At 37.4% G+C, this 23,621-nt stretch overlaps 1 protein-coding gene across 5 annotated transcripts in view; it reads left to right on the top strand.

Annotated features, from left to right (window-relative positions):
* The first annotated feature begins 415 nt into the window (after positions 1-415).
* fmnl2a (formin-like 2a) overlaps positions 416-23,621 on the top strand; it is a 61,496-nt gene continuing 38,290 nt past the window's right edge. For 4 of the 5 annotated variants that reach the window (XM_028024457.1, XM_028024455.1, XM_028024460.1 and 1 more), the window contains exons 1-2: positions 416-1,080; positions 20,416-20,499. In XM_028024457.1, the coding sequence (XP_027880258.1) occupies positions 970-1,080; positions 20,416-20,499 (195 nt within the window). In that variant the 5' untranslated portion in view covers positions 416-969. The remainder of the gene's footprint in view (positions 1,081-20,415; positions 20,500-23,621) is intronic. The other variant, XM_028024456.1, reaches the window with a different exon arrangement.

Genomic DNA, 23,621 nt, shown 5'->3' with positions numbered 1-23,621 from the left:
ATGTTTGTAGCAAAGGATACTTTCTATGAAATAGTATTTGTTACAGTACATAAATTAGAATGTTATTGAAAAGTTTATGTATTTCAGTAACTCGAGTCACTAACTGAATCATGTTATATATAGAATAATTAAACAAAAAACCAAACAAACCAAGAAAACAAAAATGATTTTTTGGATTCCAAACTACTTCTGATATTAGGAGTTCTAGTACTTGTGGTTTGTGGTCCATTTGGTGCGTTTTATTGCTTCCTGTATGTAAAAAAGAATCAAATGACGTATATTATTTACACTATAAATTGCTTCCTTTCTAAGAAAGACCTGTGGCGCTAAGGTTGTTTGCTTTTTCAATGAACTCCAACTACCACAATGCAACACCGTACACTATCGTCTCCTTAGCTACGGGTTTGGGAGCTACGCCCCAAGATGAAGTGAGAGGCTTGGCCCCGTCAAAGGGCTCCCTGAGAGCCCCCTCCTTCCTCCTCCTTAACAAGCTGGTCAGCAGCGCAGGGATTAGGAAAGCCAGCTCCGCTCAGGAACTACAGACACACCGGGGATTGAAATAAGCCTGAATCATGCCCGTCGTCATCTGTGTCGGCTGGGAGCGGAGCCGAAATTGTGAAAGATACGGATAATACCAGGAGGAGGAGGAGAGGTGGAAAGAGTCACGCTCCCAGGTCTCTTCCGTGTGGAAAATGCCTCTTCAGGGACTCCGCTGCTGTCGCTCGGACCCGTCGCATTATGCCGCCCACCTCTCGTGTGTCTTATTTTAAACAAGAAGAAGAAGAAGCAGCAGTGACCTGGGTAATAAGCCCGATAAGAGCCGCATAAACAGGCAGAAAACGTAAGGGCGTGTGGGATATACTTCCAATAAATTGCGAGGGATTTTCATCGAGAGTTAACAAGAAAGAAAAAAAGTTGTGCCCGCTTGCTGGTGTTTTACCAAAAAAAAAAAAAAAAAGAGGAGCAAACATGGGAAACGCAGGGAGCATTGACCAGCACACCGACCACCGACACAACATGCCCCTGAAACTGCCCATGCCAGAGCCGGGGGAGCTGGAGGAGAGGTTCGCACACGTTCTGGTAAGAGAAAAAAAAAAAAAAGTTGTGTCCATGTGTCTCCCCTCTTTGTTCTCTCCACGCTTTAGTGTCCTGGTACGGGACAGCTGTGGACCTCTGTTTGTCCAGGACGCCTGATAAAAATCTGTTGGCCATTTGGGGCAAAAAACACATTTTGAACAAAAACAACTCTTTATTTGGTTTAAAAGTGCATGCAACGTATCTGTGTTTAGAAAAACTTTCTGTTTGACTTTTAAATGTTATCAAACATTTCACTGCTGAACTGAATATTTTAGCTTTGCTTTTCAATCAGTCAGTCAAAAATATTTTATTAAACCCTTTTTTTTAATATGACATAGCAATGCAAAGCTCTCCACCACCAAAATAATATATTTATGCTATCTATATATATAAAATTGAACTTGAATCCAGTCATCTACAAATATCAATTTTATTTCCAAGAAGTCTTCAATTTCAAATTGTTTAGGAAAACTTGCCAACACCTTTGGCTGTCATAATTTAAAAGTTTAATTGAGGTAAAAAACTGTTCAGTTTAGGAATGGCACTCTCCAGCTACAGAAGTTTAAAAGAGCAATTTCCAGATAGACAAAGTCATCAATCCTTGGTTTATTGTGGACATTACTCTATCCTCAAAGTGCAAAGTAAGGTAAAGTTTGAGAAAAGTTCTGGATTCTTCCAATAAAGAGATGTCAACTTTAAGATCTTAAGTACTTGAAGATGCTAAGAATATATTCAACTACTATAGGATAGGATTTTTCCCAACATGTCTTTGCATACAAAAATGTACCAGTACTTTGTCCAAGAAGTCAGATTATAAAGTATTCTACAATGTTTTCTTTGCTTTCAATTTGTTACAAAACGCACAGAGTTTAAATAATGTCACTATTGTGAAGTGAAAGTTCCATCCACATAATCCATTTCTCTACTTGATTTGATCTGAAAACAAAACCAAAACACTCTAAATAAAGTCCACTGTTTGGAATGTCGCAACATTTTTTAGGCTGTGCATTTCCTAACTCAAGATGTAGGGCGCACCTGCATCGTTGACATGGAAAGTTATTGGCTTTATTGTCCCATTTTTCTTTCGACTTTGAGTCCAGACGCCAGCTCATTGCTAAAGTCTTAAGTGCCCAGCATGCCAGGTCTTTTGCAAAAACTCTTGTCGCATCATAAAGTTCCAGTTGATCTGTCAACAATTATGTTGCAAGGTTAAATGGACTTTGAAAACTCTTCCAGCTGCTGTGTATGCCCAAGACAAGAACAAGTCTTTGGATTGGCTGCATGTGCTCCTGATGCAGTTGGGATCAAAAGTATTATTTGCAATCTTTTTACAACGCGTAATTAGGTAAGCTACTAATGTAGATAAGTAGTCTCTCTCACTCTGCTGCCCGCTGCTGAATAGACCTGCGTAGAGGAATAGTGAGGTTGAAATCTGAGAGCTGGAAAAATGTGGGTCAGACGTGATTGTTGCCTGGCCTGGTGTTCTCATACATCAGCTGTTTAGAAGAAAGATTTAACTTTAGTAAGCATTTTTTTTTTTTTTACTGCTTTTAGCTTTTTTGATTTTGTTTCAGTTGCAAGGCAAGGTGTACTTCTTTTGTTAACATTGAATTATTGGATAGCATTGCACAGATTACTCATTTTGCAAAAAAAACCCCTCAGAGATGGAAGTGGGATTGTTGTTTGACAGACAAGCCTGTGGTTAGGGTGTGATTGCTGCTCATCGGATATGGATGAGTCCCTTTAATAGCCAGAGGCAGCTTCAGACTTTTTTTGGTTTTTGGTGGGGAGGAAGTATTGGAAAGCTTTGACGTCATGTTCCTTGAAGGATTATTCGTACTGGTCGTTTTGAACGTCACCAACTCATCTTCCTCCTCTAATTAGTGGGTTTAAAATGATTAGGATCCATAAAGTTTACTTTAGATAATCCCTCATTATGCTGCTTTCCAGAAACAAACCTACCTGTCTAAACTGAAGATTTCCTGGACTGACTGGCGGTAAAGCCGATTCTCATATAGCATGTCAGGGAACTCCCCTCCCCTTCGTCTCTCTCTCTTTCTGCTGCCAGCATGATGCCTCATCTCTTGGCAAGATGGAAGCCCTTCGGCATCAGAAGACTTTGGTGCCATTACCAGAGCATTTAGTGTGAGTTACCACCCTTTAAACTCTAATGTGTATCAGCTGTTGCCGATGTTGGGCGGCTCTTTTGAGTGGCTCTGTGTGACTCTGATCCAAGGAGCAGATGATAAGCATGATCCCTCTCAGGCTTTTGTTTCCTAAGAGGTTTTTAGTGTTGATGAGTCAAGATTTGTACTTGGCTCTTGTTCAGTGGCACTCATTAATCACTTCCTGTGTAACACCTCCCCCACTATTAATAATCTATCTGACTAATTTACACTTAGATCAGTCTTGTTGTACGCTAATCTTCATACTTGGGACCTGTTGATCAAAGAGTAGTGCAGGACTGTTTACTCGCCAGTCACAATGGGTCTGATCAACTGGCAAACCCTTGCATCACAGCAGGGAGCTGCTGAGATTAAAGACCTCAGCTCTACGTGACCACATTTAAGCGGTCTGCTGAATTTCTCATTAGGCTACGCTGAATTTGAATTTCCACACTGTGTGATGTGGAAAGCCCTCAGCTCTAATATTAACTCTTCACATCTCTGACTTCTGTAGTCAGAAAGACGGTCACAGGGTTTGGAGGTCGAGTTGAAGGTAAAAAGTCGATACCACTTAAGCTAATAGTTTCCAAGTATCACCACACGAACTATCACCACATGTTTTAAAAACTTTTAAAACATGCATTCAACAGAATATTTATCAGTTTGTGGTGTTTCTTTCTTCTTTTTTTTTTTTACTTTTCATGTGGGGAAAAAAAATGATCAGAACATGGTTTTCATACCCCAAAGTCCAACATGGCTGCCACATGTTTAAAATTAGTGATGGCTGTCTCATTCATCAATTCCCCTCAATTATTCAAGGAGGGCACCCTGCCCAAAGAAGATCACTGGATGTCATAATTTTATGTGTTCACAGTTTATGCTATTACATGCTATGATATTAATCTTATCAGCCTAGCTAAACAATGACAGATAACGTCATGAGCTATTTCTGTCCTACATCATTGCTCCTCTACTTTTAGTTCTTTTTTTTATGAAACACCAAACTTGACAAAGGCTAGATGAAAACACCCCCTTTGTACTGTTTCACAGAGTCTTGTGCACTTGTACTGTACAGAAAAACATGTCACAAAAACCAGCAGAGCAGGTAAGGATATCTGTACTTTTTAAATGAGCTGAATTTGTTTTGATGGCAGCACATACTCTCCTGTGAGTAGCAGCAGGAGTATGCAAAATAACCTAAGTTCTTCATGCCCTGCCCCTGACACACAGAAAAAAACCCAGTCATCACTGAATAAAAGGTTTTGACCTGACTTGCCTGTCAGTGAAGAAATACTCTCTCGGGCTGTATAAGATTGAGCTTGGTAAGGAAATACAAGCATGATAGTTAGAGAGAGAGAGATGCAGTAAATAAAGATGAAAAGGTGAAAAGAGACAGAAACAGATATAATATGAGATCAAGAGACAGACAGACTCACCTAAATGAAGAAACAGATTAAAAAAAAAGATCTAGAGAAGAAAGCCAAATGTGTTTTCTTCTGGAATGTTCTGTTAAATATTTTGAAAATGTTAAATAACCTGCTGAAGTTTTTGTTTGTGAACACACCCTACATGACCAAATCTTTAGAGGAAAATGCTGTCGTATCTCTCACCCACATTACTGTAATCCGTTAAAGAGAAATGCATTGTTGGCTTGAGAAAAGATCAGGAGGATGAAACAGTCACTTTGTTGTAGTCTAAGCCTTCCTGTTATTTTCCAAAGTCTTGCACTCTTTTGTGGCCTTGTGAATAAACAGCCCATATCTCTGTGAAAAATACAGTAAATTTAAAAAAACTTCTTACATCTTTGTGCTTCCTGACTTTATTTTAAACATGTTACAATTCCTAAAAATAACTATCTTCTTCCTTCAGTAACAACTTTTACAATGAAGAGTTGTGTTGCTACCATGACCTACTAGCATTTGGGTATGGTATGATCAATAAGCAGAAAAAAGGCTAAATGTTTTTGTTTCTAACCCAGAACGAGATCTTTTTTAGTTTCCTAACACATATAAAAACCGGTAAGTTCCAGTCCATTTCTGCAAAGCATTTGTATTGCAAAGCTTAAGCAGCAGGTTTAACGCTGCACAAGTTTTTTTTTTTCTTTTTTCCATCAGTTGATTTCTTTAGTACGTTACACCTTCAAGGTAATAAGCCTGACAGGCTGAACAGAGCTGTTTGCCAAGTTTTATTTCCATATTTACACAAATTAAGTCACTTTTGACAATACCAGGGACCAGGAGTTTGTTGTATTTCTTTTTTATTAATGTTGAGTTTAACAATTTCACAATTTATTTAGAAGGCAATTTAAGGATTTACCAGCCTTCATGTGAATGCATTTCCAGATTATGTGGAGTTACAACTTCAAAGGAAAACTACAAAGCTGCAGTAGGTTAAGTTGTAATCCATCCTGTCCTGGATAAGATGATGTTTGAGTCTGCAGATTCCTCCAAATGAAAAGTCTTCCCTTGAATCCAGTCTCACAGATCCCAGGTGTTCTTGCCTGCTGTTTGAAACAGACTAATTGTATTGTAATTCCTCAGCCATGACGTGAGCTTTTGATTCACATGCGACCTTGGCCATGAAGTTAGTACAAGGTTTAACCCAAATAGTGTCTTGTTTAAGTACATGTGGGCATTTTGCAGTTTGCATGGCTCCATTTAAAGCTTCGTTTGCACTAAGAAATCTGATGATTTATTGTGAGAGTTTAAGGTTGATTGTTTCAGGCATGCAAAACTATCAGCGGTTATTATGCTTCTTAAGGTATATTGCAGAGAGATGGTGGAAGAAAAGTGTTGACGACAAACATAACGATGGCATCTTCTTTGGAAAAATAGTCACTCCATATGGGATTTACTACAATTTTTCAGAATAGTCACATGTTTTAAAATGCACCAAATAAAAGTCAAAAGAAAAGTAGGGCAGCAGCCCTAAAGCACAAACCTAAAAGAGGACGTATTATTCCCTTTGACGCCTGGATGGACCCTCCTGGGTACAGATCTGTGACTAAACTTGGAATTCTGCAACTCCTCTGGTTTCTATAGATTATGTATATCTACACAGTGTGTTGGTACATTTAGCTCACAAGATTAGGCTGAAGTTGATATTGGGCTCTGAGTGTCACTGCAGCGTGTTCTCCCCTTGGTTATTAATGATGTCATAATCCTACAATATTGCAAAGCTTTGAATAATTGTTAAAAACAAATAAGTCTGTTATTTTTCTCTTGACTTTGAAATATCTCAAAACAAGGGTCCTCAACAGGCAGAAAAATATCTGGAATGGAATTTCTGTGTTTTCCAATTCTGAAGTTCTGATATAAACCCTAGTTTATATTAGGACTCCAAAATGAAGCACAAACTATTGGGAAGCTTGAAAAATGTTTATTTCCCAACTTTATTTTCTAATTCATTGCTTAAGTTTTGTGTTCTTGCTTTCCTGCAATTTCTTCCTTGTGTCTCTCCCTCCTTTCTTCCCTTCCTTGTACTTCTTGCCTTCTTTTTTGAAGTTTTTTTTTTTTTTTACAACGTGTTGATCATTAATCTGTTCTCACAAGCATTTTTTTTATGTCTCCAGTCTGATCTGGCAAATGAATACAAGACACGATTAGAGATTGAAACGCTGACTTTAAAATTTTAACAAAGCCAGAGTTCCTAATTATTCTGGAAAAAAACTTGAAAATCCTGACATTTGGCCAAAGTATTTTCTGGTTCTGAGTAAGATGAGTAAAAAAAATACTTTATTTCCAATTTAATGTGTTTACCTATTAGCATATCCAGCCATCTGCCTCTCTGTTTATGATTTGTCCATGTCTACAGCCTGCCTGTAAAAAAACAAACTACAAAACAAATTCATGGTGAACTGCAGTTTAGGACTCCAAAATGGAGCACAAACAATTAAAATATTATTCAAACATGTAACTATGAACATGTTAAAGAGAGGATTAGATGAGAAATATTTTAACGCTGTAGTGCTATGAGATCTTATACCAAATTAAACCTCTAATATCATGACTGTTGCTTTGTTTCTCACAGTCTGAATGTCAAAAAGTTATGCTAGAGAAAAACTAGCTCCAGGCCTGATGCCTGTTCTCTGGCCTCAGTTAACCACAAAGCTGACGTCAAATAAAGCTGCACCCACATGCATTATGCGATTGCACTTAGAAACTCCTTGCACTGCTGTGATATCATTACTGCTATCAGTGATGTAAAGAGGTTACATGTTTAAGTGCCATATGGGGGACTACATGCTTAGCTACTGCAGTTGTTGTTCTAGCTGCTCCTCTCAATAGTCCAGATTACATCTAAGCTGCTTTGTTTGAAGGCGGCTGAAGTGCCAGGAGTTATTTGTGTTGTGGGGTTCTGCGTCTGAAATCTACCCTGGATTAATCACAAGAGTGGCCTTTCATGTTCGACTGAAGCCTCGTTTGTCACTCTGACGGGTGTGGAATGAATTGGCTGGTTACCTGGGGTCTGCTACAACCTCCACCATCCCCGGCTGAATTAAGCTTTCATAGAACTGATATTAAACCAGTTTTAAATTTCACACTAGATGCGCTTTTAAAGTTGCACCAACAGATGCTATGTTGTAACTTTCCAAATGAATAGTGATGTCTAGCATTAATTTACATTTGGACAAAAACAAGAAACCAAATGAGAAGCAAAATATTTCACCATTTCAAGAAAGAGAACTGATTAAAAAAAAATGTCTTAAAGTAAATAGATCCACAATGTTGCCCTGAATAATATAGAAAAATCTCACCTTGGATATATTTACTCTGTCCGGAGAATAATTTCATGTTAAAATGTATTAAACAATTACAACTGGCATAGTCATTGGTGCCCACATAGGCAGGAGTAGAACCCATATTTGTCTTACCACCACACACAACGAGACGAACAATAAAGGTGCTGAAAAAAACATCTCAATTTCTCACTGCTGCAAAGAGTGGCTTCTAGAGGCCACCAAGTCTCCATAACAACCATTAGATCCCACATACATGCCAAGAGATTGTTTGGCAGCGATGAGAGTAGAAAAAAAAAAGTCCTTTCAATCCTACCAACCTAAACATGCAGAGTTATCTCAACTCTTCAACTCAAGCAGTGATCATTTGTAAGACGAGAATAATATATATTTTTTTCTGCAAAATGCACTCTCAATTAAGAGAACAAGGAGGACTATGTGTAAGCACCTCTGTTACTTAGCTGTTAAGTATGGAGGTGGATTGATGATGCTGTGGGCCTGTTTCTCTTCCTAAAGCCATGGAAACTTTAAGTGCATTTCATCATGCAGAATTTATATAGAAAAATGGCATTCTCTGTCAAAAAGATGGAAAGTAGTTTGTCACTGGATCTTTCAGTATGATAATCATTCAAAACACTTTGCCAAGGTTACACAGAAATGGATTAGCAAATACCATATCAAACATCCTCCCAAGTTTTCAGACCCAAGTACTGTAGGAAAAGTTTGCAGCAAGCTGTAAAGAAGAGGGTGTAAGAGAAAACCCAGGATTCAGGATGATCTAAAGGAATTGAACAAAGAGGAATCTTTTTGTTCCATGTTAATGGAGGAAGTGCTTTTTTTAATTGGTGATTGGAAAGAATTGACAGCAATAACTGGTTAATTTTGTTTCCACTGAATAAGTGTACTGACATTACAGGCGTGTTAAATGTTGTGTGTGGATTAAGGATTCATTTATGTTCCCTTTTTACACGTTCATATTGTGGTTGCCTTTAATTGTGGCCTGCAGTGTGCCTGTCTTGCTACCCATTTACAGAATCCAGGAAGTGAATAAGTTAACCTCTTTTATTTATTTTTTTTCCATGTCGACTCTTCTTCATTAAAAAGCAGAACAATGGTTGTTGTCTGGGGCGCAGAGGGAGAGCGGTGGCTGAAATCCCGTGCGTCAGCTCCACAGAACAGAGGTGCTCTTTATTCCCTGGGGTACCCAAGACGGAGCCTGGCACTGGACCCAGACCCGGCAGCCTATGAAAGACCACCGCTCGCACCCTTGTGTGCGTGTGCATACGTGTGTGTGGATTTCTGCTGTGTTGGACCAGCCGGCTGCTCACCCTCCAATTAGCCACAACTGAGTTGAGCATGAAATGCTTGGGGAGCTGTGAGATCGGACTCATGTTCTGAAAGTTGGAGTGGATGTGAGATTCAGCTGTCTTCAGAGAAAGATTCTTGATTGAAACCCAATACTTGGAGTCAAGTGGTGTGTTCTGATTTGCCTGAGGGTCTGCTTTAATCAGGCACAGCTGAGCTGAAAATAGTCTTATTACTTTCAGTTCACTTTTGACATCTTTCTGGGTTTTATTTTTGTTGTTGCCTGTGTGGGTTGGAGACACTATAGCTTTCAGTTTGAAAATATGTAGTCATAAGTTTATCTAACTTCATTTCCCTGCTGATGAACCAGTCCCTAGAACATTCGTTAGACAATAATAAAGAAACTATGAGCAGAAATGTCCTTGCAAATTTGACTTCAGTTTCACTCACACTCATTGTGTTTTGACTTGGCCATTTTTATCTCAGCTTCAGTGTTGTTGTTTTTTTTCTCCCTGCAGGTGTAGTCTTACATAGCCTTGAAAAGACCAGTCTAGTTCTTTTATTCGGTGTCAGTCCATTGGCAGTGTTATCCAACTGGACTGGTCCAAGTTGACACAAAAGAGCAACAGAGACCCAACTCAGAGGAGAAGTGCAGTATGGTCAGGATTTGTTCAGGGTCCAGAGTGCCTGCTGTAACATAAAGCCAAGCCATACAACAGAGCACAGTTTCTATACAATTTTGAAAAGTATGGAAGTTTGAAATGAGAAATGTGTAGGAATCCTGACAGAGGCTTTAAAAATGTAATCTAAAAAGAGGTTCGGCAAGATCTTTAAATGTCCGTGTCATTGTGACAAATAAGTAGGTTGTGGCATCAGGCCTGGTGTTATCTGAGAACCAAGGTTGTTCTATTGCTTGCTTTACAGACCTTGGCTTGTTTAGTTTGTTTGCAGTTTGATTTTAGTCAGTCGGAGAATCATGAAAATGTTTCAACTTGTTGGTGTAGTCATTATTGGTTATAGAAATCTCATTTGAATGTAATGACTTCAGGAAAATGGTAGAATTATCATCTGCAGTTCAGAATGGGAGGTCCTGCTGCTTTTACATGCAACTCAATGCAACTGTCTTCTGTTTTGAATAAATGCCCCCACTTTTCTCTGAACTGTTGAAGTTTTAAGGTGTGATCATTTCAAATGTGGGGGATGTACAGTGGTGTGAATGATGAAGGTTTCCCTTGATCAGCAATGATCACAGAGACCAAATACAAACATATCAGATTTTTGTTTGCTCAATCCATCAACACTTAAAATCCAATCATTTTCTTTGTAAACACATTAAGAAACAGCAGGTTTATCAATGCACTTTGTTTTGGGGTCAGTCAGAATCAGATAAAGGTTAGGGACATGTACTTTGGTGCGGGAATGGGGATAATCTTGTAATCTCATTATTTCCTGTAGGATTCAAAACTACTCCGTCTACCAGGAAAGCTGCTGCACTTTTTTTTCTTTTAGAGACGCACTGATTAAAGTCGTGGCCGATTTTTCTAATCTCTGTTTTTTGTAGAGATTTGACTTTTTTCAGTCTTCATGCTTAAAGCTGTCATTATTTATATTGGAAGCAAAGAAGAAACCACTCCATGCATATTTGAGGAGCAGCTGCAAAACAAAGTTTGTTTAACATTTTAAAATAAAGACAAAATGATTAGTTCATTTTGTTATTGATTTTATTTTAGGAATTAGCTCAGTTAGAGTGGTTAGTCACTAATTGTAAACAGCAACTTGTGAATGTCACTAGAGAAGATTGATTATTTTGAATAAGGTGCTATATCCACTGGCAGACTTTTTCACTTATAACAAGCATGTTCCCGTTTTAAGTGTAAAAAGTCTGACAGTGGAAATATCGTTGTTTGTTTGTTTTTTTAAATTAATATTAAGGAATTATTGACATAAAACTAGCTAATTCCTTATTGAAAGGTTACTTATATGGTCCAAAACCTAATCTGAAAAGGATTTTTAAATTACTATTATTATTTTTTTTGCTGCCATTTACCTTTTAGGTTAAAATACTTTTCTTTTCCAGTTAGTCAAAAAGTATTTATTAAATTTCAGTTCTATGTGACATAAGTTTGGAAAATTGTGGAAACTGACGAGGATGTGTTCTGAATAGTTCTTTGGCATAATGTATGCTATGTTTTAAAGTTTTCACTTAGATAAATTATAGTTTTGTTGAGTTGTTATTTTACTCTTAAAATATATAAATTTTTTAAATATCACTCCTAGATTACACAAATGAGAGAGCATGTGTTATTGACCTTAGAATAAGTTATAATCAAAGTTGAAAAAAGGGCAAGTAGTTGTCTCCAAATATTCTGGCAGAAATGTTAGTAAAAACACTGCTGTTGTGAGGTTTGTAGGTTTAATAAAACAAAACATGAACTGAAATATCTGCTCTGACCAAAGTCAGTGAAGTGTTATGTTTCTAAATGTGAAAGCTCATTTAGGTTTGATTTTAAACTTTAAAACTTACTGGTTTAGAGAAATGACACAAATGACACAGATAGGAAGATTTGAAAATGTTAACCACAGTTTAAGCTTGTCAGAAGAACATGATCTTTCCCTAAGAATATGGTCCAAACATGCTGTATAAAGCCTGGACTTATGTACAGACTTTTACACTCTTCTTGTCTTTTTTTAAAAGGTTTTGTTTTCAATAAACAACTTTTCTGATTCATCACTTGTGGACCTGGAATCCAGCTTGGACTCCACCTCAGTCCAGACTCTTTCGCAACCTCACAACATCTGGTCTCCTGCTCTGTGACTCCATGTATCTCTTGTTTTATTTGGACAGCGCCCCGCAGCTCCAAACCATCCCCGTAACGTTCTTCCGGTGTTTGGATGACATGAAGCGGTCGTGCTGTTTTATTTGGCCAAAGTTGTTATTGTCCACAGCATATGCATTTCACCCAACTTATGTTATATTATGTTCATTTAGCCACCACACAAATGAAAAATGAAGGTTTTATAAATGTAATATCTTAAAGAGGATTGGGAAAAAGCTGCAGGATCAGTTTGGCTCTGAGTTGAAGTGTACGCAGAGGAAGCAAAATGTGATTCCACCCATTTGCAGCTGCTTAATGTAGTGTTCCTGTTCCTTCACTCTTATTTTCTTGAATTTCTTGATTTTGTTGACTATCAATGTTAAATAATTTCATTAATTCAGTTTATAAAACAAAACTCATAATAAAGTACCATTAAATACAGTGAGATGTATTCCAAATGATTATTTCTGTTAATTACAGATCACAGCTAATGAAAGCCCAACATTCTGTCTTTCAGAAAACTTAATTTCACAATACCACTAAAAATGTTATGGACTACAAACTACAGCCTTGAGAGGATTATGAAATGGTCTACTCAGTGGTGTTGCAAGCTGATCACCTTCATGCTGTGCTGCATTGATGCAGTAATTCAAGTCAAAGGAGCCCTGACCAAATGTAAAGTGCATATACTATACAGTGAATGGACAGATTTCACATTATGCTGACATAACCTTTTATTTCTTATTATATATATTTTCTGAGAAGCTATGTTTCTCTAACCTAAAGCTGCCCTTTGGAGTAGTTTCTTGTAAATGGTTGTGACAGACTGAGCCTACATGAGATTGTAACTCATCACACTGAGCTAAAAGGATGGATGACCATTAGAATGAGGGGGCAAAACAGGGCTAGGTCCATCTGATCTGCCTATTTGCTCTCAAAACATTCCAGTGAACAGCTTCACGTACAGGAAAGCTGTAGTTGAGTCAACGGGGATCCTGGGGATTACAATGATAATCTAAGTACAGACAGGGGACACCTGTGCCCCGAAAAAGAGGCGGAGGATTACGGAGCCACACTGTGCTAATAAGTGGGGGTCAGCTTCCTTCAGATGGCAAAGAGTTGGAGTAGAGCTCATTTCTCCTTTCAGTTTATGCCTGAGAGCAGTCACTATGACTACGACAGGCCATTACTCGTGTTTCGTATGGCGCGGTTGTACTTTTCTTATGTTTGTGAGCTCCATGGATATATAAGAATAGCTATGCTGTCATGGAGACTTTTTTGTTATACTATGCAGCACAAACCTTTTATCTGTTGGATAATTTAAAGAGTTGTCAATGAAGCAAGCAATTGGAAAGAACAGTATGGTAATCACTCATTTCCGGAGTATTGAGTAACTTGTGAATATTTGGCGTGACAAATTATTATACTGATGTAATCTGAGGTTTTGTTGTGGTGCTACACATTCATTTTAAATGATTAGGCTCAAAGAAAAAGAAGAGGTGATAAAACCAGAATCAAACCAGATTGGGACGCTGCTTTGGAACTGAAAAGCATGTTTGTTAAGCTAGCTTAAAAAAACAAAGAAAAAACCCCCAAAAACGTTTGGCTCATTTCTTGTTTGCTATCAGGGCTGAGAAACCGGTTTTGATGGCTGGATCACAAAATTCTGCATATTTAATAGGAATAGTTTGGGTTTTGTTCCATAAGCAGGAACAGTAGAAGGAGCAGAATATGAGTATTTATCTAACTCAACAGCTCAACTCCCATAAGGCCATTATGATGGATAACAGAGTGGGGGCTTCGAGATGTTGTACTGCACACTCGAACCAGATTTTTGTTGTTTTTACCTAACAGCACCATAAAATAAGTTGAAACTCTGGACCCTGGGACATAGAAGAATAATGTTGTCTTTATAATTCTGTCTCCCAATCAAGTAATTATCTTATTTTGTTGCATTGTTTCATTGGGGATTGGTTTGTGTACATCCCACTCTTTTGTCTCTTCGTACTTCTGTCTCATGCCCCTAAAGGCACAATTTTGTAAACATACACTTAAATAATCACATATCAGTTTAATTCTCTTGGTAGTTAGTGATTTACTGATTTACATAAATTATGGAGATAAATATTCATTAAAATGTATTTATTTCAAATTTAATTGTATATTTTCTTTAACTACTGTATAATAACTCACTTCACTAGTGCCTGGTTCACATGGCAGGATAATAATGCCAATTTTGTCTCCATTTTACCCTTTCGACAGTCTTAAGGATGCTACGATTATTGTTTTATATATATATATCAATCATACCTGTTTGATGGTAGGTCCACCACCATCAAACAGGATTTCTTCTTGCTTTGTCTATATATGTATATATATTCTTTTTTTTAACATTTTTTTTATTGTCATATGGGGGGTCTCAGGTTTTGAAAATCAACCGACAATTTCATAATCTTGCTGTGACACAGTGAAACCTGTTGTAAAGTTGAATAGTTTTTCTGTTAATTATGATTTTCTTCTTCCAGCAAGTGAAAACACATTTACATTTAAAACATTACATCAGATCAATTAAAACATTTTAACACAAAGATGGAGGCTTAATGAAAATTATGTCTAATATCTGCTTAAAGGTTGTTGTTTGGAAAAAGTCCTTTTAGTCTGATAAACAAGCCTCATCAACCACATTCTAATTTATTGATGGTATGGATGCCTGAGCCTGACAAGGCACCATAATAAAAGCTCCTACAAACAATATGTCACATAACTTTAAAGAGTATGACTTCTCACTCTGCCCACACTAAATAGTTTTCTTCTACATGACTTGAAAGCATGCAAGTCATTTGCTTTTGGAAGTCCTTGGTGACATGTTCAAAGGTCTCTTCTGAGCTGCAGCTGGGGTCATATTGCTTTTTCAATATTTGGTCTAGAGTTATTTTTTGATCTAAGAAGCTCTTCCATCAGTTCTGGCACAAAGGGGTCTGTTTGAACATCTTGTCATGTAAAACACTTTATTGATAGGTCCACCACCATCAAACAATATTTCTTCTTGCTTTGTCTACATAGTTTGTATCTTTTCACACTGTTGCTAGCTGAAGTTGGCCCTTCATGTAGGCTATGTGTTTGCTTTTCTAGCCAACTGTATGCACCAAAATGCATAGACCTCATGGGAAGTAATGGGCGCTTTCAGAGCTGTCTATTTTTGCTACTCTTATGACAGCAGCTGGCTAATGAAAAGATAAGTAAACATTATTTTCTACTTAGTTTTGAAATTAAGACTTTGTGGGTTAAGCTTTGGAAGAAATTGCTAGAAAAGAAAAAAAGTTTGTTGCTAAACAACTAATTTTGGTTGGTGTATTGTGATTGCTGCCACTGATAAATGAATTACTGCAGGATTTGGGATTCATCTGGAGATACTTTAGATAGCTAGTCTGAGTTTTACTTACCATGTTAAATGTTTTTAAGAAACGGGTAGCTCATCTGAATATGCAAAAAATAAATACTTGTTTGTCTTTATTTTTTAAAAGATTTGCTTTGGAGGTGTCTATTAAAGTCAAGATAAGTCATATAGGCATAGCTATGACTTTAATCTCATACAATTTTTTATGGATGCAGGCTGTTTAAAAGATTTGAAATCTTTATGTAAGATGGCACGTAAAGTTGCTGTGTTGGAAAACATCCTAAATATACACATTTTTCTTTTATATCTAAAACTTCTCAGGAACTATAATGTTTTATTTTTAGTCCTACTCTTATCACACCTATGGAGGGACTTCAAATGAAAAATACCCTTCAGGCTATATACAGGTCTATTTTTGTCTGAACTTGTGTACCAATGGCTCACCTTTTAAACTATTTGACCCATTTTGTAAAAACAAGCCCATCTGTTAGTGGGACCAAGCATGTAGGAATACGAGTGCTATAGTTGCAGTGCTATATATTGCTTCTCTTTAAAGCTTATTGCACAATCATGTCTTACCGGTTTTTAAAATGACACTATGTTGCAGACCTATTTCCAGAAGTCTGCAGTTCATATTCATGTTCATATTCAAAAGAAGTGTCCAGACTTGTTACTGGAAACTGTTGCAGCATATTCCACATTTATTGGTACCCCTGGTTAAAGACGTACTAGAGTTAATAAATCCATACTTTATTGCAGTGGCATGATGACATAACCAATTCTTCAGTGACTTTTAAAGTTTTTTTTTTTTTCTTCTTATCCCACTTACTATTGCCTTCTCTGTGTGTTAGTGTGATAAATTTGGGGCCCAGCCTTGTTTTCTTAAATTTGAAAATTGGGCAAATTTAGGCATGCATCTGTTTTTCTGAAACCATTTTGTGTCTTATAAATATCAACATACATGCCTTGCAAGAATAGCAGGGGTTTGCATTCACTAACGGCACACCTTTTAGGATACTAAAAGTTTTTTTGCAGGTCTAGACAATTTCTGAGTTTTTCAGTTAGATTATATTAGTGCAATAAAATAATTTTTACTTAAACACTTTTACACTTTTTTTTACACTGACTACGTGTAGATCACACTTTGTGAATATCTGTCAACATTTTTTATGTAGCACTATCAAAGTTTTAAATTGCAGTTGGGAAATATGCATATGTTGGCATTAACTCATTGAACAGTCATGCTTCAATTAGTGTACTTAAAATATGATTAACAGTAATTTAACGGTACATTTGATTGATGTGCTAATCGGTCAAATTTAGGTGATTCCGCCTGTATTTTTCTGGGTGGTCTGCCATCAGGTGTTCATAAATAGCTATTCCTTAAGAGCCCTTCGCCCTTCTACTACCTCCCCTTATTAATAACAGAGACATGGGTGGTGTGGTTGTAGACATGGGGGTAACCCAACCTGAGTAAGCTAAGTGGCTGTCACTGCTCGTTAGCACTGAGCTGATATGGAAGCTGGTACAAATGGTTCTTTGCTTTAGTTGGAGGCTCACCAAGCACGAAGCCCACAGCTCAACTCACTCAAAGTGAATCAACAAATCACCCAGAAGCCAGGGACAACTCTTCACGTGGAGAGCACCCAAATAAAAAGATAGGGAAAACAATGAAGGAAACTGCAAATTAAAGTGATCCAAATAACAGAAAGTGATATATTTACTAATAAATTAGCAATATAAACCATGGAGGCTAACTTTAACTATTGCTGTAACTGAAGGCTTGGCTGTCTAAAACTGTCATCAGCTGAATTTTTAAGAGTGAGTAAAATATATTTAACACAAACATTGAAATTGGTTCACCCCAAACTCTCAATGCTATTGACTTGAAAGGTCAATCCTCAGGGGTTAAACCACAAGGGACCATCGGCAAACTTTGCCCTAACGACCTAAAAACCATAGAGGAAGAAAAGGTTTTTGTAAGACTAATGTATATTGTGGGACTTGTTCATTTAAGGCCCTTAATTTTTTTCCCTACAATTAATGGAGAACCAGTCAGTGCAAAGATGCCAAAACTGTAGTGATGATGTTGACCTGTTTATTTACAAGTTGTAATTCTGGCAGCTGCACTTTGAACCTTCAGAAATAGTTCTAAAATATTACAGTGAAACAGACAGGTTGAAGCAAAGACATGATTTATTACATTGAGTGAAGTCTTGGACACCTGCACTCTGATTTTAGAAAGATTTGTTTAACAATGTTTCAATTTCTAATCGACTCAAGCTATATCAATTAATCAAAAACTTGTTTTCTGAGGATCAAGGAGTTTTGATCATCAGAAATCTTGTTATATTGTAATATTGAGCTGTTGAATAATCACATTGGCAGGGGCATTGATCAAAGTCCCTGTTTGTTTTTAGCTAAAGAAAATGATCATTTAAACCACTTCTTGATTTCTACCAGGTAGTTTATGAAGGTAAAGTAGAAGTGGATGTCATCAGCATAGAGATAATGGAATAACAGACAACATTAGAGCACTCTATAATTTGTTCCAGTGGAACAAGACCAAGTAGGAAGGAAAAGGCCCCAGGCCAGAGCCCTGGGGAATACCACAAGTCATGGCTGTTTTTTCTGACGTGACCTGATTTTACAGAGACTAAAAAATCTGGTAGTTAGATCTAGTTATAAAAACACTACCAGACAAAGTATGGACCTACATGCCATCCAATATGACATTTTTTTGTGTATCATTAATTATTTATTACATTTATGTTACTTTCTACTATGGTTTCAAGATGCAAGAAATCATTCAACTCCGTCCAGTTGTACGAGTTCATTTTGTGGGTGTAGAGTTGTTCATGTTAACATGTTAGAAGCTGTTTGAATCCTATTAACATACACTTGGACAACCAAAAAGATAGTGGAATGCATAATGGACCAAATGGAATAATTGATTACCTTAGAACTCTCCAAAGCACTTACGTAATTTCTATGTCATGAACATAATGTGGAATACTGTTTAGTCTTTTTATCTTCCCTTCAGCTGTTGCTAAGATGCAACGACAGACTAATCCTTATTTCTCCTTAGCAGCTCTATGCATTTGATTTCCTTTCCAAATGCACCTTTTCAATATGAAAATGGCTGGTAAAGATAAATTACACTGCCACTTCATAAATACAAGGCAGAGAAATAAAACATTACAGCTTCACAAATCTGAAAATCAAATTGGGTTTCAGACTTTTCCTTTAGGGTCCAACTTCATCTTTGTGTTCCCTTTGTTAAACGGGTCTGATCTGAGGGTATTCCTAATCCGTTTTCTCTGTAAAATGATGCAGAACAAGAAATAAACTAAGCAGTATTTATTAGCTTTTTCTCTCAGCGATGGAAAAGTTCCTTAAAAATACAGTTTGTGCTAGAGGTGGCTCAAGCAGGAGTTAAATTTCTTTAAGCTTTTCTGATCCACATGAGGGTTGTGTTTGAGGAAGCATGATTCTGTGAAGCTGCAGAGGTGTTCTTGCTGGAAGCAGATCCTAATAACGTTAAGACGTTACGCAACAGTTATTTTTAGTTGTGCTGCTGTTCAGCAAGTACTTGTTACATTGGATTTGTTTAAAAAAGTTCTCTTTGTAACACTGGCAGAACGTAACTTCTGTAGAAAATGCATTCAAAGATTAAGACTTAGTGTTCATCATCATAGTGATTAGTGTAAAATATGATGCTTTTTCTCTCAGGTAATAGGCAGATAATAAGAGGAGAACTACCCCTCCCTTTTGCATCACTATTACATTCATCTCATTAGCCAGAGATGTTCTTTTCTTTTGCTTGATATTTTTCTCCTTGGTATTTAGCTCAAATCATATAGCTTCTTTAAAAGACAGGAAAATATATTTTTAAATACTACCATTTTAAGAAGTGGAAGGTCTAATGTTTCAGTTCAGTATGGAAAGAGGAACAGTTCTTATTTAGGAATGTGTTGCAAAGTGTTACTAGCTACAAAAGATATTTACGAATAGATTAATCTTGTTTAAACTACTTCTATATCAGAACATACTACCTTGCACTGTACTGTGTTTCCCCATCTAAGGAACTAGTCTAGAATTTGAGGAGCAAAACATTATCTCACTCTGCTCTGCACAGCAATTCTTCTCTGGACAGCTCGGTGCCATGATCCGAGTAGCCTGCCAGGTGTTGTAATAAAAGTTAAGATGTACATCATTTTGGTTCCGTCAGTTGAGGCAATACATGTGTAGCTTTGCTCCATTTGACTGTTTTAACAATCTGTTATTGTTTGGGTTGGACTAATTCTCATATATACTAACTTTAAGACCAATAAACTATCCTTAAATTGTAGGAATCACAGATGTGATGTCCCACAAACAACAGAAAATTAAACTTTGTGCTGCAGTCTAATTCTACTCAAAACAAGCCAAATTGGCAGAGGACCGAGGGCTTCAGAACAATCAACAAAGTAACATGGCGTCAAACAAAATTTAACAAAATTGAAATTAAAAAGGCCTTTTTCCAATTTCACTGTTGACTTGAGTTGATTTTGGTGTTATTCTCAAACATAGTGTCTGGTCATTGCAGTTTGTAGATGGTGCTTGATTCCTGGTTTCATATCCGGTGTTTTTACTTGCGTTTTGCTGTTTTAGTTGTACTTTTCTAAACTCCTCTATCACAATTCAACACAGTTCCTTTTGCGAATTAGTTTTACAACTCTTTGTTTTTAATGCACTCAGTAAACACCCACATTGCATTCTTGACTTACAGCTTGTGGATGCTGCAAATACATTTGATATAAACATACATGTTAAAACATGATTCCGTCTTTAATGTAGGGTAACACTCTTTTCATTCAGCCTCTATAATTAATAATAGATTGAGGTAATTAACTGTGATCTTTTTCTCTCTTTCAGAACTCAATGAATCTTCCTCCAGACAAGGCTCGACTGCTGCGACAGTATGATAATGAAAAGAAATGGGAACTAATCTGCGATCAGGTGAATATCTCTTCTCAATAGGATACAATGTGGCATCTGTATGACTCAAATCGAGTGACACATTTGTAACAAGGCATATTGACAGCTTGAACATTCTGTTTCAAATCTAGTGATGCATACAGATGCATACATGTCTTGCATTACTCATACCTCGTGAAAGTTATGAAAAGATTGAATATTAACCCGATGTGTGTCAGGATGACGGTTCCATGCTCTGCTATTCTACCTTCATCCTACAAGCCCCTCCTAATGCGCACAGATTGCCTTAACTTTCTTGGTCAAGTGGGCTAAGTGGCACAGCAGGGTGCAGAGCTCAGTTAGCCAGTTAAAAACTCCCAGCCTGTTATTGGAGTCAGTGCTGCATGTAGAAAATAACAGAGTGCACATGTTGTGCAGTGAGCTGTGGTCTGACGGCAGCCACTGCACCAGAGTTTTTCTGCCTCCTCGAGGAGCCAGGAAAGGGATAGACCAGATCACAACCATGTCGAGAGTTGGTGACCCTGAAGAGAATCGGGCCGCTGACCAGCAAAGATTCCCCCAGCATGGGTGCCAAACTTTTCAGAAATCTTTCAGCCTGAAAGTGAAGCTGGTTATGGGCCTTTTCAGATTGCCAGTGAAGGAGTTTCTAAATAATTACCTCACAAGGATGGATAATGGCTTGTTGAAATTCATCCTTTTAAGTTAGAAGGCCTTCACTTGTTGCTAAGCTGATTTTTGTAGGTCGGCTACTTGATGTTTTGTCCCCCTCGCTTTCACTACCAATCTATATCTGTAACAGTTTACACAGCTCCTGGAGTAAGATGTATTCTGTGTCCATAGTTACAGTGAATCCTTTAGAGTAACCAAGCAACCGTGACAAAAGGTAGACCCTGTCTATCCACCAATCTCCCTTTAGGCTGAAGTTTTAAGTTGTTACTGCAAGTATGAGGAGTTTTTCTCTTAATAAAAACTGAAAAATTGCAGAGCAGACAACAGCCAGATCCTGTTACTGTGACCTTCTTCCTGCTAACAAGGCATTTTCCAGACAGTTTCATCCTTCTGCAGTCACACCATGTTCTTGAAAACATCCAAAGATTTTAACTACAATGTGTAAACAACTGCTTGACTTCTTTTACTTGAACAGACTCGACAGATTCTTTGAAAAAAACGCTGTTTTTAATTTCAACCTGTTGCCCAGACAACCTTACTCATATAGGCTTCTAGGAACCATGTGTGTTGAAGGTTGGTTTGCGTTACTCACATTTTATTTTACGTTTGGACTGCAATCGGCCCACTTAGTATTTTCGCAGAGTTGCTGGGTACCAGAGTGAGTTGTCTTGTTTGTCTGTTGCTGTCCTCTGAGAGAGACACTCTTTCCTGTCTCTGCTCTCATATTGTATTTCCTGTTTTTCTGGAAGAGACTCTCTGGCTCTGATAAATGTAGTGATGCTGATCTCATCTTACTATCTGTGTACAGCAGGTAGTCATGGGAGATGTTCAATTACAAACTCTGTCATGTTTGCATGTAAACCTGTGTAGTCACTTTTTTTTTTTGGACATCCGTGAGTCAAGTTAAGGATACAGGATTGTCTAAATGGGTGGTACTTTTTGAGTACACTCTGAGTAAATACTTGAAGTTGGACTTTTTCAGTTGGTTGTTATTTTTTTTAAATAACTGAAATACCTTTTGTATAGATCTGTGCTGTTTGGTGCAGTTAAAATTTGCATTCCAGTATTTTCCCAAATTTCAAAACTGTAAGTTGACGGGGGGAAAAATACAGGGGTTCTTCTTTTAGTCAGCTACCCATGCAAGTCCTAGTAACAGGAGGAGGGAGACATTGCTGTATTACTCATTGCTCCATACAACCAGGAAAAACTGACTTTCTCTGGTTACTCATTAAAATACTTTATACCGCAGGACCAGTTTGAATGTTGTGGTTTTGAAGCTGTACCCGTCTTAAAACTTGTTGTGCCTTGACAACGGTAAATGGCTCATGTGTGGAGTATACCCTATGTTTCTACATTGGACTGGCAAATTTTTTTGGCCACACTGCTTTACTATGTAGGATATTAGGCACAAGACTTAGACTTAGACTTGTACTTTATTGATCCCTTGGGAAGACTCCCTCAGGAAATTGAAGTTACCAGCAGCTCCCAGGCAAAAAAACAAAGATAACACACAGTAAGCAAAAGTGCAAAAGAATACAAAATACAAATTAAATACTAAGGTACACACTAAATGTGAGTAACCAAAACCTTAAATTATGCAAGAAAAACCTTAGATTATGCAAGAAACAAGGAATAAGAATATAGAATATAAGAATATAAGTAAACATAAATACAACACAAAAAAAAAATAAGAATTTGGCGGATAGATTGACCAGTGATATCGTATTGCACTATGTGGTTTGATCTGATAAGTATGGAACAACTTTGTAGAAATAATTTTGTGACGTTTTAATTGTTAAAAGATTCACCACAAAACCACAGTGAAAAAGTAAAGACAAAAAATGGTGGAAACATTAACATTTGGATATAATTTGACATCATCACCGCAATGCCAAATTATTTCCTCCGAATGTAACATATTTGCTCACCCAACCAAACCGGCCCTTCTTTGGGTTGGTGAGTGTGTGGACTGGATGCACAGTCATCCTTGAGCTGATTAGCGCGTGTGACTTCCTAACGTTCTTAGTTTCTTAAAGGGCACATGTTTCATATGAGGAGCGCATTTAGAAAATCTAAGTAGTCAAAACACTCTTTGGCATCTTCATCTGAGATGTATTTAAGTGTATAAAAGGACAAATAAAATGACTAACTCTGGATTTTTTCCAATGTGAGTCTCATTTTAGCAAACAAACTGAAAGGGCACAATGCAGGAGATGTACAAAAGAAAAAAATAAAATAGAAATATATAGAATATTGCAGACACAATCAATCTTATTCCCTCTCCATGTATCACCATCTGTTTGTACATCTGTGTCTCATAACACAACAAGCTCAGAACAATATTTAAACAGGATTTAAATGTCTTTGTTTTGGAATAAGCCGCAGTCTGTCTCTTTGACTGCGCTGCTGCCTCGCTTTTCTCTGGCTTGCACAGCACAAGCAGAGGGGCCAAAATTGTGTTTGCAAACACTAAC

This window comes from Xiphophorus couchianus, chromosome 7 (genome assembly GCF_001444195.1).
Source record: "Xiphophorus couchianus chromosome 7, X_couchianus-1.0, whole genome shotgun sequence".
In the NCBI taxonomy this organism is placed as follows: domain Eukaryota; kingdom Metazoa; phylum Chordata; class Actinopteri; order Cyprinodontiformes; family Poeciliidae; genus Xiphophorus; species Xiphophorus couchianus.
The sequence above is the reverse complement of the archived record's forward strand: the minus strand, read 5'-3'. Positions and strand labels throughout refer to the sequence as shown.